Source organism: Bactrocera oleae, chromosome 6 (genome assembly GCF_042242935.1).
Source record: "Bactrocera oleae isolate idBacOlea1 chromosome 6, idBacOlea1, whole genome shotgun sequence".
Lineage (NCBI taxonomy): Eukaryota > Metazoa > Arthropoda > Insecta > Diptera > Tephritidae > Bactrocera > Bactrocera oleae.
In genome coordinates, this window is record NC_091540.1 from 49,221,116 (window position 1) to 49,241,015 (window position 19,900).

Sequence of the window (19,900 nt, forward strand, 5' to 3'; positions counted from 1 at the left end):
AATGATCAAATTGAACCATGCATTGATCAAAAAACGACTAGAATGGGATAGAAGACACGGCAAAGTAATTTTGTAATGCGGCAAAGCATTTGCACACAATCGGTTCAGGATAAATCAAAGTAATTCCGATTACGATTTGTTTTAATCGATGGAAGACGCATTGGCTAAGCAGTACTTCGATTCCTTGGGTGTCTTATTCGTTTGCTTCAAAATACAAACATTTCTATTGGCATAGTATCGACAAATTGCGAAAGGTGGTCAAAATATGTAAAAAGCTAAATTGATATTTCATTTTCATTTAATACCGTTACACCTTGTATATATTTTCGGGCTTCCAGTTCACTTTATACCGTATATAACAGACAAAATGTAAGAAATATTAATGAAATTCAGAACAAATCTCTTTCTAAAGACATCACGAACACAACACCTGAAGGATTCTTCCAAGGTTCGATTCTTGCAAGTTGCGAGAGTATCAAATGTTCGCTTACACCCAACTTAACCCTTACTTGCATGTTTCATGTTAAGTTTGTAACATACGTATAATTATACAGGGCAGAGTAGCTGCCGCAAATATGTCTGCACGTATGATAAAAGCATTGAGTATTATGAAGAGACTGTGTAGATAGCAACAGCATTAAAAAAGATGTTTAATACAATCACAATGCATGGAATTTTTCAAAGCTGCTGACAACTATTTACAATTCTACGCGGAACTGATTCATTAAATATTCCACGATAAGGAAAGTCAAATGTAAAAACAACTTTAGCACTTTTATTAGAAAAAGACAAAAAAACGCAATTATTTAAAATAAAAATGTAATTTTTTTATGATTTTGATGACTGAATAGTTGCTGTGTTGAAAAAATGCGGGGGTGTGTTGCGCTAATCAATTTCCTTGAACAAAAGCGACTTTAAAACAAACAGATATATATATGTATGTTGTCATACATATATATACATGTGTCAGTAGCTATTTATTTCCTTTGAAAACAGTATTTTTTGCTTCCCAAGCATTTAGCTAGTGACACCTCCTTCCCTCCAGCCAATGTAGTTCAAGGCCGCTTTAGTTGTATGTCTTCCACGTTTCTTTATTTTATATAAAAATATATTTTCAGTCAAGTTGAATGGTGCCACCCGTGCCCAGTTAAGCATGTTTATGCTACTTGAATAGTTTGACGTTCTCCGGACATATATACATACAGACATGTGTAGAGACCGCGCTAATGGCAAACTAAAAATCGATAGTATTGAAACAATATGTGACCCCCACCTAAGTGACATAAATGCATACATACTTATGCAACAAATATACATATAGACACTTTACAGTAAGTGTTTTGCAAATAGTGTAGACAACATTTATATAAAGCAAGATTTGGCTGTCAACACAACTCAGAGAACTGAATGTCAGGGTTCAAGTTGAATATCACCAACTATGAAGCAGAGGGGTTATAAGTGGCTAGTGAAAGTATAATGAAATATTTTATTTCTCCATTCTTATTTTAGTGTACCGTTTCCGTTTGAAACTGAAAATATTACACGTTATTTAGAACATAAAAGCAGCCGAAAGGACAGATATCTTCATATTCAGTATGGAAGAGCTAGGGCACACAATGACTAGATTTCGACAAGTTAAGTTATTCCAGCTCGTTTAATTAATACCCGAATTTTTTATTGTAAACATGAAACTAAACCAATAGTTTATGAGATATGAAATTCCACTTAAAAGTAAGTGGTACCACCTCTGTAGTCTAGCATTTTGACCGATCCAAATATGGTTAAAATACATTATCCTCACAAAACATTTTACATTTCTGGTCACTCTTTCAGAGTAAGTAAGTTAAGTTCCCACATCAGTAAGTTTTTCTCGGTGAAACGTATCGCCCAGTTAGCTCTAATAGTTGTACACATTAAACCTGCAACACCCGCTCTTTAAAATCACACATGTCCATACCAAACCCCCAGTGAAAAATTTAATTTTGCAGCTTTATGCATTAATAATTTTTAACCGTTCCAAGTCGTTTGGTATAAAACCGTTTTGTGGGCGTGGCAATGATTCCACCTATTTAGGAAGTAGCCATCATCGACGCATTTGAACTGTATGTGTGAAAATAATAAAAAAACATATTTATTCTCCGTAATACAACCAAAAGATCCACATTATTAGTGTATGAACATTTTCTAACAATTTCTTGAGTTTTTTACTGAGTTATACACTATTTCTTATATTTGAACGTATTTATTCAAAAAAATTCGACAAAAGACGCCAAATACCCTCAACTCTTATATAGGGTTTCAAGGTTAAAAAAAAAACTTTTTTTTGCGAATTTTTTTCTTAAATATGGATTGAGTAATTTTATTCGGACCTCTTGTACATTATTGAACATACTTTCGACAATATAGGGTAATTTTTTCATGCAGGAATATTGAAGCAGAAGCCGGTAACAGAGCTTCCCCCAGAACGTATTAAAAAAAAAAAATTTGCGGTGTTCACCATAACTCGGCGGGAAATTATCCGAAAAAAAAAACCAAGAAAAATTAGTTAAATTATGTACAAATCTCCCCCCCAACGTTCACTGATATTTTTTTTTTAATTTAAAAATTTTTGGCGGCTATTTAAAGTGTAAAACTGTTATTTTCCATTAAAAATTTCGCCATTTTGGGGGTGGAAAACCCCCTTAATGTAAAAAAAAAATGTTTACTAAAACAGGGGGCGGTATTTTATGTGTCGAAAATGTGTATAAAGTTTGAAATGAATAGGTCAAGTAGTTTTGAAATGACAGTGAACACGGACTTTGAAAAAGTAGTTTTGAGAAAAACGCATCTAAAGTTAATGAACTATTGGTTGGAGCGTTAAAGGTCAAGAGATTAATAAGACAATACCTTTAAGAATATTGCTTCTATCGACCTATAATTTTAAGGACATATTCTTGAAATGTTAAACAATAAGATAAGAAAAAAAATCGATTTTTCGAAAGTAAAAATCCTAACCCCCCTTAACATGTGTCACAAAATAATACACATCTACATATTTACCTACTCTATGAAATAGACCGGCCGCCTCAACTCAGCCTCCAGTTATTTACGACAATAATAACTATAACGACAACGAATAAACTTAATTGAAAGGCAACACAACAAATATTTTTTCCATTTATACACACATATATAAATACAAGTGTGCTTAGATACATATGTATATCCACAAGAAAAGTCAAGTGAGAAATAGGTCAGTGGAGAAAATTGTTTGGCGTAAAATATTAAGTGAGGAAATTGGGAAGTCTAAGGAATTGATTTTCAGTTGAAAAATGTGTGGAATGTGTATGTATGTGTTTGTTTTATCAAATGTTGCCCAACAAATCGTTGACAATTAATTTTATTACAAACCACACAGTGAGTGGACAAAATCTCTTAAGTGAATTGATTAAGTAAGTGAAATGGATGGAACTTTTGTTTTCGATTGCGGCAGACGAGTAATTTGAGCATGTCGTTAAAATGTTTTTAAAATAACTGAACTTTTTGACTTGAAAAAAAAAAAAATATATATTTGTGATAGTTGTTTCTTGGTTGGAAGATGTGAAATTTAAATACAGGATGTTTTGGCGAACTGTGGAAATGAAAAAAAACACTGTTTTAAAAGATTAGTTATTTGTAATTATTTTAAATTTTAAGGGTATATTTATGGTATACATGTTTTATGAATACACAGCAAAATTGTTTAGGGAAAATTTTTTTTTCGAGTATTATTGCGATAAAAAATAGATCACCCATTCTGCAGTGCTGTCATCACGTTAGCCAATCATTATATTCTACATATGAGTACATAAACAAATTTGTTTGAGAGCAAGTGGGCGCGAAAGTGAAATTAGACTAAGTTATGTGGCATAACATACAGACATACGCAATAAAAGTCAAAATGCCAAAAATTATTTGCGGAAAATTTTTCACGAGCAAACAAAAGCGTTTGGTTTCGTGTGATAATCAGCAGCTGTTGCTTCCGTGTCGTAACGTAAAGTAAATTCCCACCCACATATTGCCAAGACCCGTTGAAAGCCATATGACAAGCCGGGCGGTTAATGCCAAAATGTTTTATGCAGTCAATCGAAAATAACAATTCATATAACATACTGACTAGCTAATTTGAATATTTGCATTTGACTTATTCAACAATTGCGGTTGGTAAAGTTTAGTTAAAGTAAACAAATGGCTTTGATAAACTTACGCATTTAAAAGAGTCAAGTCAAAGCATTAGTGGTAAATAACTAAGCTAAGCTATATTATTGGTCCAAGTAATCACATCCTCAACGCACTTTTCCATAGGGACCATAACGAATGACGTGCCGCTTCTTCCCTACAGAACTTTTCGGCTCTAAAGCAAAAGACGCCCGGAAAATAAAGTAATGCTTGTTCGGGGGGTTAAGATTGGGTTAGGTAGGATTCAAGCGCGGATCTCCGGGATAGAGATCACAGGGCTCATATTTGAACAACTGAAAGACCTTTCGATTTAATGTGGAAGACTCTTAGATATGGATTAAGATACCATCATGAATGGTAGTAATGCTAGGTAGGTAGGATTCAAGCGCGGATCTCCGGGATAGAGATCACAGGGCTCATACTTGAACAACTGAAAGACCTTTCGATTTAATGTGAAAGGCTCTTAGATATGGATTAAGAGACCATCATGAATGGTAGTAATGCTTTGAGCTTTTTACAAATCTGTTGTTCGTCAAAGGAATCTCAGGGTTCCACATTTTGCTTTATAAAATCTTTTCGGCATAGTTCGAGTACACTTTTGACACCTTATATGTTAACCAAATATATAGTTCACTTCCTTAACCTGTCATTACCTGCCCTCATGTTTCTTTATTAAAACTCTTTAGATTCGATATTTTATTGTTATTTGCTTCTCATTATTTGAATATTTCTATACTTAAGAGAAGTTAAGGGGTTAAGAGACCCCGACAACCAAGCAAATAGAAAAGTAATTCGTTTCACTAACCACAAAGAGATGCTGGGTGGTGTGATGAGTAAATGTGTACATATAATTAATTATTTTACTTGTTGTATTGGAATTGTAGTTCGTTTAATTGAACCCAATTGAAAAATTTTTAAATTGATTTCAAAAATCAACATTTTAACATACTCATACATACATATCTATATTGATTTCCGTATATATGTACATATACTCGTATATAGGAATACGTACATGTGTTTGTATTTCATGTTTATTGACCCGAAAGGCATTTTAGTTTTTTCCCGTTCTCCAATTAAATATTGGATTACGTAATTTGCTATACAAAATTCTGGATATTGGAAACATCTCATGCTGAAACTCAGTCTGCATTGTATAGACTGAACTCAGCTTAGCAAGCTATTTAAGTACATTTATAAGTGTCACAATAATATTTCTGGCATAAAGCAAAAACAATTAAGAGCAATGTAAATAAAAACAATTTTTTTGAATGCTATAAGACATATAGGAACCAAGTGAAAAGCGAAAAATTCGTACCACTATATCTCTTCGATATATTTAGTAAAAAGGTAGGTTCAATATGTGGTTTCGAAATATATAATTTTTTTTTTTTTTAATTTTGAAAGAGAATTAATATCTTTTTAATTTTTATTTTGGATGGACAGGTATCCCGAAATCAGGATTTTTTGTCTCCTTTATCATTTTTGCATCCACAACCTTTTTTCTATATCAATTATTTTAAGGTATTATAAGTAACGGTTAGGTATACAAATCTACTATACTTTCTGAATTTATATACATGGATTTCCGGTATTTTAAGTATATTATAAATTAAACAATTATTTTCTTGAATTAATACAACAATTAAGTAACAGTGTGCGAAAAAACAACACACCTAATGTTAAATAGACCAACAGTAATACATTGTAATATAATCCTTATTCTTTATTTTTTCGAAGCTCAAATTTTTCGGGCAAACAATGGAATGTGCGAAAGTGCACGAACATCGCAAAAATATTATTATACAGAAAAACTCACTAATCAATTCACATCTAAAAATCTTTAGCCGAGTTTCACGCTTTTAAAATAAATAAAATAATAAACGCGGTATTTTTTTCAAATTTTTCGGTTATTTCTGTTGTTTTCCACCTAATCTTCGAATATACAGCACGTGCTTCTCACTTTCGAAATTATTGAAGAATTAATGCTGTTGCTATAAGCCCTTCCCCACGTTGCCACGCTCATGCTGTTAATCCGAATTAATGGACACTTTTTTCCGCCGTCATCTCAAACACTCACATGTGAACATGTGACGTCATTATGGTATAGTATACTTTGTTGCTTCTGCAATTGAATCATAATAAAGGGCGACACGCCATATGCGCACTGCATTTACCCTCTTTTTCCAGTCCTATGTAGCGTTGTTGCGAGTGCTGGTGCTAAGCGCCACTAAATTGCCGGGGCCACCTTGCAACCGGATAGTCGTGAATTACGAAGCGTGTCAGAAATATGACTTTGCCAGCCAGCGTCCACTTGGCACTTGTTGGCTTACAGTTAAGTGATTACATTAAATGGTAACAAATTTATTTTGCATTAATTTTAAATACGACAGGCAAAGCAATTCTTATATATTGCAATAAAGTTTAGACGTTTTGAGTAGCTTGAGTGGGGACGACTAAAACTGGGGAGGTTTTATAGCCAAGAGTGGTTCATAAAATGTTATAATATCGACTTAGTCTATCCAAAAACATAAAACACGTGATTGGTATGAGTGTTAATAGGTTGTGATTTTTTCACATATAATGTGGTAAGGCTAAAGTTTTTCTTTAAAGGTTAAAATTATGAGAACTGAAACATTCTGAAGAACTTGTAAGAATAAGGGAGAGTATTTCTTAGGTGTCTTTTGTATTTATTTCTGTCTTACTTCTTTACATTATCCTTTCTGGGGATGAACTAAGGAATTTATTTTAAATCGCTCTCGGGAATAAAGACAGTCAAATGTATGACAGAAACTATTATATGGGATATACATAATTAACCGTATAGATTTAATCTGTAGCCAAATAGAAATTATTCATAAGTTTCGGATTGGTATTTTAAATAAAGCCCAACTACGATATTCAACTCAACTTCATTTTGATTGAAGTTTTAAAAGTTCGTATGATATCAATAAACTCAATTCCTTAAAAAAATTCTGTTGAAATGTTGTCAAAATTCAAGTTTTTTTATGAAACGGTTTTCAAATTTGTGTCAGTGGGGTTGACTGGAATAGCAAAAGACTATTCCGCTTATTTATAAAAAAATATTGATAGAAAATGGAAAACGGACAAATTATTTATTATTTATATTATTATTTTGAAAATAATAATTTCTTGTACAAACCCGAAGACAAAACAAGTAAGGGAACTTGGAACTTGCAAGAATCAAAGCCGAACATCTTCAGGTGTTGGCAAAATATTAAATATATTAAATAATGTTGCGAAAGAATTCAATACTCATTATTCGAAATCGTGGGTGGCAAAAGCAATTTTATTGCTTTATTTTATTTCCCTTCAGCTAAAATTATAATAAAACCACCATACTACCAATCACATAAAATGAGATATATGTCATATAAACTCAACCGAAGAAGCTAAATGTAATAAATTGAGTTGATGTGGAAAACGTCAAACAGAGGATCGGAATTCATTATACTAGGGCTATGAGGTTTAGACCAACTGCCATATATTACCATGAATATTATTTTATAACTTTTATTGAAACTTGTCCACTGAATTTCGGTGAAATATCACATATTTTGATCAACCTAAACAGTTTAATGTTAGCTGGAATGTCGGAAATCACTATACAGGCAGTTTGGGGCAGAGAAAGGGTTGCCAAAATGCTCGGAAATTTTTTTAAAGCTAACTAAGATATCGGCCGATATATGAGGTATAAAGTTAGTCGGAAGTACGAAAATCTTTCTATTAGCTATTTGGAGACTAAGGGAAGTATTAACCCGATTGAACCTATTTTTGACATAGAGATCTATCATTACTCTCTCAATTACATTCATATATCTCCCACAATGACCGATATTTTCGGTAAAAAGTCAGCCATGCGCACTGGGGTCCACATCTTCGGTATCTTGGGTTTTGAACAGTTATGATCTGATTTTGAAAATTTTTAGACATAAAGGCACTGTTTGTGTAAATTTTTATCCCGATATATTCATTAGTGCTTGTATGTATACTGGAAAGTGAAAGAATCAGATGGAATTTAAATATTTTTTATATGGAAAGTAGGCGTGGTTTTAGACCAATTTCGTAATGTAACATAGGAATGTAAGGATAATGTTACCTACCAAATTTGGTTGAAATTGGTCTAGTAGGTCCGGAGATATGTGTTTTCACCTAAAGGTAGGCGCCCCCACGTCCATTATCCAACGGACAGACAGTCACCCGGATTTCATCTCGTCTCGTCGTTTTGATCATTTATTTATATATAATTTCATATCTATCTTTATTAGTTTTAGGGGATACAAACAACTGTTAGTTGGGCTAATAGTTTTGCTCTCTAGCAACATGTTGCATTAGTATAATAAGATGAAAAATTTGTTGAGCTTGTTGCATTAAAAATTCACACCAAATTTGTTTGTATCGCTTAGATAATATTGCCTTACATCATTGTTTGGCAGTTCGTGTTTGCGATAACCTCATATATAATTTATACTTGTACCGTTAACGGTTACGGCTAAATGTACAGTTTTACATTTTTTGCTGGCAAATAACATAAACCGGCGCTGATAAGTATTTAAATTGTCTCTTTAATATTACACTGATTACCTTTTATATGTATGTGTGTACGTTTTAAAGTGTAGACATCGTGTAATTAATAAGCCCAGTATGTCTGATTTCTGAGTGCGATGTTAAGTGACGCGAGTCAATTGAGGCTGAAATAAAAGAAATAATACAGGTGTTTCTACGAATCCTGATACTAATATTCTACAGTCCCTGTTGGATTAACATTATATTAATTTTCCAGTGACTTCTTGCATCCATATATTTCATGTGAGAATACTCTACCGGACAATTCAAAGGGAACTGAAGAGCGATTTTATGAGGATTACGGGCTTCACTGAGTCTGCAGTGGTTTTCATTAAGAAAATGGGATCTACTATGCGGCCGCAAGCTCGCATGCAGATCCTTGTTGCACAATTGGCTGTCGATACGAAGCGAAAATAACTTAATCTTATCAGCTTTTGGGGAATTGGATAGATATGGCGCTTATAAATTTGTGGTGTTTGTTGTTATGATGTTATACCATATGCTTTAGATCAACTACAAATCCTGAATGGATTTTATGAGCAACTGTTTATGCTACAAATACGCTCGGAGATGTGACATTGCCTAGCAAAAGATGAATGTCATTATACTTTCTGAAATAATTTTGCATTTGATCTCGACTCTATGGTTGTCACGCAATCTGCTAGATCTGCTATCCGATTTTCACGTACTATGCAGTACTCGTACATATAATTACTTAATATCTTACTAACTAACTCTTAACTTCGAGAACGTATTCATATCGTCTCGTTGTTGTTGTTTCACTAGTACTTAGTGAGCATCGCGTGCTTATTTTCGTTTAGTTTCTAACAAATTTTCCAAAACTCCCACCTTCCTCCACCATATACATAATTACCAAAATCGAAATAGTATTCGCTTACTATGGAATAACAGCGCGCCAGTCTAGCTGCCAGCTACACACAACCACCCACCCACCTGTGGCCCCAGACACAATGCAACATCTGGTCGTCTGATGATTAACCATCACGCAATGGTTCATTTTTTATTTCAGCATTGTAAAATCTTTAATTTGGGTTTGTGTTTGTAAGTGTGTTTTCTTTTCATTATGAACTTGAACTTTTATTTTGCCATTCATTGTTTATATTTTCCGCATAGTAAAATGTAATGCTCATTTTGCTCAATTAGTCAAGTTTTTATTCATACTTTGTCTATGGAAGTTATGTAAATATTTTGAAAAGCTTTGAATAAAAGGCCACATATGCTCATGAAATAACGTTTTTTTTTTTTAAATAATTTATTTTGTTTACACTTTCAATTAATTTTTTAATACAGAAGTGCATATATTATTTAGTATACCTACAGGTTGGTTGTAAAGTTTCTTCTCTCGAAATGAAAAAATACTGTTTTTGATACGAAATTTATTTTTTTATTCAATATAATCTCCTTTAACTTCAATACACTTATTCCAATGCTCCTACAATAATTGTATGCCTGTATGCATTGTCTTGATGAAAAATTATTTTTCTGTGTTGGAAACCGGGATCTTTTCTCACGTATTTTTTCATCCAGCTGATTCAAAAGGCTGCAATAATATTCAGAGTTGATTGTTTTACCTTTCTGCTGAAAATCAATCAACTAAATCAGTTTTGCATCCCAAAAAATTGATGCCATAACCTTCTTTGCTGATCGTTGTGACTTCACGTGCTTTGGAGCTGAGCAACCAGTTTCAGTCCACTGTAAATATTCTTATTTCAATATAGAATCATGGTGGTCGATCCAAGACTCATCCATAGTTATAAAACGACGCAAGAAATTGGTTTTATGCTGCTTAAAACGCTCCAAATTATGCTGAGAAATTTGTTTTCAATCCAGTTTTTGTTGAATTGTTAGCGTGTGCGGCACTAACTTTCCAAACAGCTTTTTTCTTATAAAATATGAAGTACTTGTTCAACTGATATGCCTATGGCATTAGCTATTTCACGCTGAGTCAAACTTGAATCTTCCCTAACAATATTATAAGCTTGCTGAATGATTTCTGGTGTGGTTGCGGCTTTTGGTCGTCCTTCGCGGGGATCGTCTACAGGCTTAGTACGAGTACGTTGTAATTAAATAGCCCAAAATGCAACGGTGTTTTTTAAAGCTGACGACTCCTTATACACTTCTAACAATTATTCATAAATTTCCTTTTTTCAACCCTACAAAATAAAGAATCTAATCACTGCGCGATATTCAATTTTTTCCATATTAAAAAAATACTCTGACACGTCAACTTCAAATGGCTTGTAAACAAAGAATTAATTGGCAGAATAACTTGTAACTTTGCATGTGTCTTCACGACAGATGTACCAACTTGAGAAAAACAAAAAATTTGGAATTAGTAGTGCTATTTCTTGGGGAAAACTACCAACTTTTAAACCAACCTGTACATATATAGAAAATCTAGTGCGTTTTTTATTATAACCGTTTGTATGCTTTTAGTTACACAGCCGTGAAATACCAATAAAGGCATATTCCACGCAAAAATATTTCATTCACAAAAATTAGTTCTTCAATAGTATTGGTAAAGACTTTCGCCTAAAAAAAGAAGTGGCCGGAAAAAAATGTAGAATCGTTCCAAGTATATTTAAGATAAATTCATCTTACCTTAACAAAACGATGCCATAGAACAATCTAGACCTCAAGAACTCGAGTTTAATGCACTTACTTGTTGCTGACGGTGATGATCTCCACCAAAATTCGTACGAAGTAGTTTCTGTACGTGGATGGGTTGATGAGACCTGTAACTCATTCTGACTTTTTAAAAAACTTGTTGATCTAATCCATACATTCACACAGGTCGCAAAACATAATGATGTAAAATGCTTTAACTATTCTATAGAGTTCGGTTCTTGGGTTACTTGCTGCGTCTACTTCAGTGAACAATAAAAGGAAAATTAAGGCTATCCGTAGCGCGTATACAAAGTATCACCCGTTAGGTTATGAAAAAAGGCAATAACTAGATTCTTAGTGGGAAAACTCGATGAAAATCATCTGAGTACCCAGTCATATAGGAATAGAAGGAAACGAAGAGGCAGACGAGTTGGCCACTTTAGGGCCAGCTAGGAACTTTTGAACCAAGATATAATCTTTTAAAAAAGGTTAAGTTTTCCTCGAGTTATGTACTTTATTACCTAGATTACATATACCTATATATGTATGTAAATCTTGTTTCGACCAGATATTAGTTATGCGTCCAGCCACCCATCGGTTCGTGTTCAAAATTCGACATGCTTTGACGAAATTTTCGTTCACTCACAATTTCGTACTGCATATTTCCATAGACCTGCGTACATATTGTATACTGATTATGATATAGGTATAGTGGTCTAAATCCTTATATAGCCATAATGCATCGTTTTTATGACTAACAAACAATTTGGTGTGCAAACAACCTAATGCTCGACTGTTTCCATTCGGTATTCTTTTATTACACCAATAATACTTTTTTTTACTCTTTTTAGTGTGGGTGTTAAATTTTTGATAATTAAATTCATTTTGAAACACACTGAATGCATTTAAAAATAATCTTTTTTGCCTCTTTTTTAATTACAAAATCAGCGTTATCCGTTTTTTTTTTTTTATAAAGAGTACCCGTCATAAAATGATCGGAACATATGTAAATATTTATTTACTTTTGTAAATACACAAATAGTATACTTTCTTACTATATATACTCTGTATACGTCTGTATGTATGTATGTATATGGAAATGAAACACTCAATTTTCAATTTGATTTTTATGCTTATAATAAAATATGTACATATGTATGTTTGTTACGTACAAGTTGAAATAATCGTTTTGTACTTCAGCACCCATTATTATTGTTCGATTGTAAACTTCACTTTATTCATTTGCATTCTTTCACTATGAAATCATTAACATGCATCAATTTACACATGACAAATTCGGCTGATTTTAAAAATATGAAAATAATTTAAGACTAGTAGATCTCCATCGCGGGGATCTTATGTATGTTTTGAAAAAACATTTGCCAGAAAAATTCTACGTACAAAGTACTCTACAACTTTGAATAACATAAAAATGCATTAGTATACAAGTATGTAGTTTCTTACTTGATATTTAGGTACTTGATCCAAAAAAAACTTTTACAGAGAGATCTTTTGACTTTGAATGGATTTTTCTCTTAAACTATTTCAGCGTTTATACTGCTACCAAGAGTAGCAATATGAGAATCTTGTGTATTTTTCGTATTTTTTATAAAAATTAAATTTAAAAAATTTTAATTTTTATTAAATTCAAAAATATTGGTGGAGTTGGAAAACTTGATGGTAGTGGAACGCCCAAAAAATTTGCGCGCCGCCAGGCTGAAAGTAAAATTGCTCAGAGTATCAATTAAAAGTCCAAAATATATGCTAACGCCAAAGATTTTGAGGAAGCTGGCACCCTCCACCCTCAAACTGTTCGAAACTTCTTGCTTTCACCCGATTTTAAAGCGTATACACCAAGAAAGAAGCCACAATTTTTGAAGAGAAATGTTGCGAAACGTTTACTATATTTCAAAGTGTATATTCATCGTGATAAAGAATTTTGTAATTCTGTAATTTTTAGCGTTGAGTCCAAATATAACTTATTTGGATGTGATCGTCATTGATTTGCATGGCGTAAGGAGGGCTAAACGCTAAAAAATAAAAAATTTAAATAAGACTGTCAGCATGGAGGAGGCTACATTGTGTGTTGTGTGATGCAATGCAAGCCAAAGGTGTGCAATAGCAGTAACTCTTGTCGCTAACCTTTTTTTCATCGAAGAAAAGAATGGATGAATGAATTTTAAAGAATGGTCTACTAGGCAATATTAAAAAATAATTTGGCTCCGTCAGCAACTAAACTTAGTTTAAATGTTGGCTACTGCTTTATAACGACCCGAAACATTCTGCTTTATTGATTGAGGAACTACCCAAAATTTGGTGCATTCTATGAATACAAGATTGCAAAGCATGATAGAGGACTAAGGTGCATATATGCCTTAAAGAGTGTTAAATGTCAATTATGCTAACCGTACAAGGTTTTTTTTTGGTCATCTAAAAAGGAGTTATTTTTTATTTTTTTTGGAGAAAAAAGGATTTTTAAAAATAAAGTTCAATTACATTATGAAAATTAATAAAATGGTATTTTTTCACTTTTGGGTGCAACTCAAAAGTTTTAATAGTTTAGGAGATAAGTCACTTCAACGTCAAACCATCTTCATGTACATTTTTTTTTTTTGCCAAAATCGGTCCACAGTATTTTTTAAACCTTCGTAACACATTAGGTGGCCTTATGCAGGTAATTGACAATATAATACAATGGACATCGCACTTTTTGGTGATATTCCATATTTCATAACCAAAAATAATGGTGCGCTGTCTCCGGTCGAGTTTATTTCATTAAGTATGTCGGTCAATATTGTACACATTATCGCATAATTTTCTGTTCTGCTCGACCTTAGCACTTCCTTACTCATTTAATAATAAACCTAGGTTGTATATTGTTTTAACTATTATATCAGTGGACGCAATAACTCCAACAAAGGTTGAAATATTTATCTAAAGTTACTCCATCTTGTAAAAGTATATTTGTTTTATTTATTAGTACAATAAATCTTACGTACTTTTATTATAATTTACGGGACATAAAATATATATACATATATCTACAAAATCTGTCTTCTTTTCTCTTCATTTCAGAACACCGTGTGCACTTTGATGCGGACAATCTAAAGGATGATCTCGAATCGGGACACAGCGTCACCTACGATCGTTGCGATGATGTCATATTCATAAAATTGGGTTTCCTTCAAGTGAATCACAGATACAGGGTCGATCTTAAATTACCCGTTTCCTTATTCGATAAGGGCACCACATTTCATCCTTCCTTGGAGTCGTCGAATTGCAATCCAAATTGCCGCATATCAACGTTTGCCGGCGTCAATCATCCAGAACAGGATTATTTCGAAATGCAAATTGAATTTTTTGCCTACAAGGAAAATCTGCTACGCGAAATGGTGAGCATCGTCAACGCAAAGGACTCGAAGGCAGTGATTAAGCTGATGATCATAGCGCGTGCGTTGGGCAAAGGCAAAGGTACGCCGCTGTTGCGTAGCGGTATACATTGTTTAGGTGAGGAGGACCCAGAAGAGTCGGAGTCTGATGTTCCACGTTTTGACAAAGGCGACTAAATAAGAGAAGCAAGCTGCCAATTAACTCCATTGAAATTGTATTATACATCAGAAATTCTAAAATCAACAACTATCTTTGTTAATGTATAGCAGACCATATGCACCGTTTAATTAAAACTACGCCAAACAAAACTTTAAATGCAAAGTAAAAATTAAAAAAAAAAAAAAAAATCATACATAAACTAAAATGTTATTTGTATAAATATAAATATAATATGTACTTAAGTGTTAAGCATTTATGAAAATGTCCGTAGAGGAAAATTTATTAATTAACGACGCTATTTATCAGAAAATAAATCTATTGAAAAATCTTTTTGTAATTAGTCATTAGTGAAAATTATGCGTCGATCGCCTTGTAATGCAACTTTATACATCACCAAATCTACTATTATATACATGTACACTTCAATACATATGAACGCAAATATACCCACACACCTGCCTATAAGAAACTTACTTACTTTAAGACAATGCAAGCGTTTTGTGTGCAAATCGAAAGTATTTATTACTCTGTAGAAAGAAAAAGGGCGAAATAATGACGAAAACAAGTCAAGCGTCTCCATAAGTACTGGAAAAATGTTAAACATAGTGCTGTATTGGATGAAGGGAATTCTCTAATTTGTTGTTATGAAATTTGTGCACGTTCGAAAATTGTTGTAATTCCAGTAGGGACGGCAAAGCTGCATTTTATCTAAACGGAAATTAATTGTATTTGTAAAATAATGATAATTCTTTAATAAAATTTTAAGTTAAAATTTTGTTTTCATTTTATTTTGAATTTGTACAAAACAGTTAGTTTTCACTATTTTTGCAAAGTGCATAGTGCGTTCCAACAGAAATCAAAGAACAGAAAATTAATTAAATAAAAATAATAAATGCAAGTACCTATAATTGGTCATTAAAATCTACATACCCTACTAAAGTGCGGTTTTCATCAATTTAGCCGCAATATAACTATAAAAAATTGTATTTTCTCCTTTTGGGTGTTAGCACCGAAGGTTTCATTGGTGTATTTCTTGTAGCAATTATAACTACCTATAATTAATTCTGAAAACGTAACTGTAACCGTAAACACACGGTTTGCATCCAACAGAAAACGTTTCGCTAGCTCTTTCAAGCCACGTGATATATACAACCTTCTGGTCGAATTAAAGTTACTTATTAAGGAAAGTTGATCTTTTATAAAAATATGTATGCTATAATGGGCCGATATCGACGGTTCCGACAAATGAACATGTTCATAACGAGAAAGGCATATGTGCAAAATTTCAGATCGATATCTCAAAAACTCGGACTAGGTATATCGCGTATATTCAGATAGACAGATGAACATCGCTAAATCGATTCAATTCGTCACGCTGATCACTTATATACTTGTACATACAATATATACTTAATAGGGTACCCGACATGTTCTACTGGACTTACAAACTTCATGGCAAACTTTATACTGTTACCAAGCAGTTGCAGTAGAACATTACTGCGTTTATTTAGGGAAACTATTAATAGAAAATTAAAAACGGGTAAATAAACTATTTTACATATAATATTTAAATATTTTAAACCGTTATTTTTGACAAATATATATAAAGGTGAAAAATTTGTTGAGCTCATGGGGAAAGAATATCTCGAAACTAAACGAGGCAAGCCACGATTTGGAATCAGTTAAAATAGAATGAGGGGACCGTGTAAAATAAAGAACCGAACATAACAAGTCGATACAATCTACTATTCCTAGGAATACACTTTGGAGTAAAATTTAAAATGTAAAGCGGAGGAGCAGGAGGAGCAACCTGAGTCATTTGTGTTTTAATCCATTGCGCACAAATATGGTGTTCATAATATTTAATTCCTACTTAACAACCATGAATATCGTAATGATTCCTTACTTACGCGAAAATAACTTATGAATCTGGTACAAACATTATTTAAAAGCCACTGACTGTCAATAAAACTTTAGTTTACTTGGTGTTAGGAAGTTCCAATGGATTTGAGGGATACCGAAAGCATTTAGTGTGTGCAGCGTATCAGTTTTGGCCCGAACATTTTTGTCGTCGTAAATACAAATCAAAACTAATGTCCATTTTTTTAATTATCCAACCGTTCATGAGCACTAACTGAATTGAATTGTTTTGATTTTTCGTATAAACATTTTATGTGTCAAATATTCATATTCACTTTTTAGTTTGACAACACTCACGAATCTTCGACTGAAAACAGTTGAAGTTTGTAATACCAGAAAAGGGTTTGGTTGATCTGAAGCTAAATTGCTTTAACCTCAATTCAACTGAGCAGAGTTGAAAACCGTAATAGGGGTGTACTATAATCCTACAATAAAACAAGAAGATCACTCGATTATGGTGTGCGTCGGAGCTTAGGAGAGAGAGGAGATCTAACACAATACATTTTAGAAAAGGAAGATTGGCGAAATTTACATATGTATATTTTGTAAATAAAAGTCGTCGTAAATTTTATATCGTTCTAATGTATATTATCTATACACATATGTATCTCAGAAACAAACTTTGTTCTCATGCTATGAACGATAACGGATAATAACCTTGCTGTCTTCCCAGTAGCTCACACGATGATAGAGCGGGCATATATCAATCCAAAAATCGGAAAATAGGCCTCCATCATTGATAGCTCACTTTTTTATATATACATATACCTATTAACGATTTGAACAGGGAATCAAGTTTTTCTAATTTTCTCTGTTCAATAATAACAAAGTTTTGAATATTATCAGCTTGTTCTTCTTTACAATATAAATCTAATGGATAAGAGCTCGAATCGAATGCTCACAATCGGTATCTCTCATTTTATGTAACATGTAGTGTATAACTTAGTCATGGAGATATCACTGCTATAAAAAAGGTTACACTTACACCAAAAATCCTTAATTTGAAGATTTATTTATTTTTTTAGTTATATAACAGGTATAAAGTTGCGTACACAAAATATTTGCCAAGATGATAGAGTTCAGAATATCGTCCGATTAATTTACAAAAATCAATTACGCTGAGAGAGAAAATTTTATACTTAGCTACTATTATATTTTACATGATTCACTTTTAATCTCTTAAAATTTTTACCACAAATATTTCGTATAATAATCAATTCAAACTATTTTTATAAACAACTGAACGATTCAATCTCATTTGCTTTAATTTTTGAGAGATAGTGATACGAGATATGCAAAGGTTTCCTTCGATATCTCTTTAGAGTTATCTTTTGTAAATTTCTATAAGCTGATTACATTCAAGATGAAACTATATGGGGTCTGGAGTGTTTGCAGTTCACCTATTCTTCCTTCCTTTTATTTTTAATCCCAAACTTTTTAATTAAAAAATTCCCAACCTTTATAATACGTTAAATAAATATATAGAGCATTCTCATCCTGTTTGGCTGAAATAACATCATAATTTATGTTTTTATGTAGTCCCAAGAAAAATTTTATTAAAATGGTGGTGCCTTTTTTGGTAACTTTATAATTGAGATTAGGATCTGTAAATAATGTAAACAAAATTTCTTTAAAATGCAATGGAACGCACTTTGTGGAAATATATTACACTGAGTTGCCTTAAATATAGTAAAAGTGGCTAGTCGATTATTGTTTTTATAGTCGTTTATAATTTTAAAATTACTATTATTTTTTTTTGCAGCTGGTTTGTAAATAAATTTGTACATATGTAGTATTAAAACAGGGAAAATGGTATAGATTACTAGAACATGATGGAGACAAAATCGCGTCGGATTATACGAGATTACGCTCTCTAGAAATATTAGATCACCCATATACACCAAATAGTTCAGCACTTTCTTCGTATAAATGTGCAAAAAATATATATATAGCACTATAAAATTAAATTCAAGAAAAGAACTGACTGCACAATAAGAAAAAACATACTTTTGACTAACTGTACTACTTTATTATAAATATGTAGTGATGTGTAGTAAAGAATTTAGAAAATCATAATTCCAGAATTTTACACACCCTAATACTGACTTTTTATATACACACATATGTATTATAAATACTTATACCTACCCCTAATGCCATTTTATACTAAATTTTGAAAAGATCTTATGCTAACACTACCAAAATACACTTTTATCTTCCCATGTACATATGTATGTTAATTACATATATAAATAATGAAAAATCTAAAACAACCCCCAAGTGTTCTAAAACTCACTATGTACTTCTTTATTTAATAAAAATTATTATTATAAATTTGAATACAGGTTTGTTTGAACCATTCTACATAGTACGTTGACAAAGAAGTGATTTTATTTTGCTCGACGAATGAAGTTCAGTATTTGATAAATTGAATTCATGTTTAAAATTTTCAAATTAGTTAATGTTCTTTCAACCAAATGGATTTTTTAAAAATCATCATCTCGCTATAAAAGTTGGTGAACCCGAAAGCCTCAAATGTAAATGATTGAATTAACGCTTTACCCACTTCCTGGTGATCTACCAAAATCACGATAAGAAGCTGATAAAGTGCATATATTAAACTATTGTAGACTATGCAAAATTCAAGGATGTTATTTGAACAAAATTAAGCTTGGTAAGGTTAGGTAGGCAAATTTGAAATGGACGTTACAATTATCGTTTGTTAAATGTCCATACAGAGAAACAATCTTCCGAATGATTTTTTGAATTCTATTTCAATTTCATTAACAATTTTCTGTTCTCACATAAGGTGTGATAAACTAGTACATCACAAACTCGGGTTTATTGTGGTTTTTATCATTCAACACTATTCCCAAACACAGCAATGACCAAATAAAGAATATTTGTCTTAAACAGAAATTATAGTTATTAATATTTGATTTATTGATTAATTGATGATTTTAAAAAATTTACTCAATACCATTAATAACCACTAAAATCATAAATCTTCTTTAAATCG

The 19,900-nt window shown here is 32.3% G+C and overlaps 1 protein-coding gene and 1 long non-coding RNA gene across 2 annotated transcripts in view; one reads left to right on the forward strand and one right to left on the reverse strand.

Moving 5' to 3' along the window:
- The window catches only part of LOC106622635 (adipose-secreted signaling protein), a 35,139-nt gene extending 19,406 nt beyond the window's left edge, over positions 1 to 15,733 (forward strand). The window contains exon 3 of the mRNA XM_036370979.2: positions 14,488 to 15,733. Coding sequence (XP_036226872.1) covers positions 14,488 to 14,978 — 491 coding nt within the window. The 3' untranslated portion in view covers positions 14,979 to 15,733. The remainder of the gene's footprint in view (positions 1 to 14,487) is intronic.
- The window catches only part of LOC118682368 (uncharacterized), a 28,431-nt gene extending 10,377 nt beyond the window's left edge, over positions 1 to 18,054 (reverse strand). The window contains exon 1 of the long non-coding RNA XR_004978154.2: positions 16,944 to 18,054. This is a non-coding gene — a long non-coding RNA (uncharacterized lncRNA). The remainder of the gene's footprint in view (positions 1 to 16,943) is intronic.
- Positions 18,055 to 19,900: the final 1,846 nt, after the last annotated feature.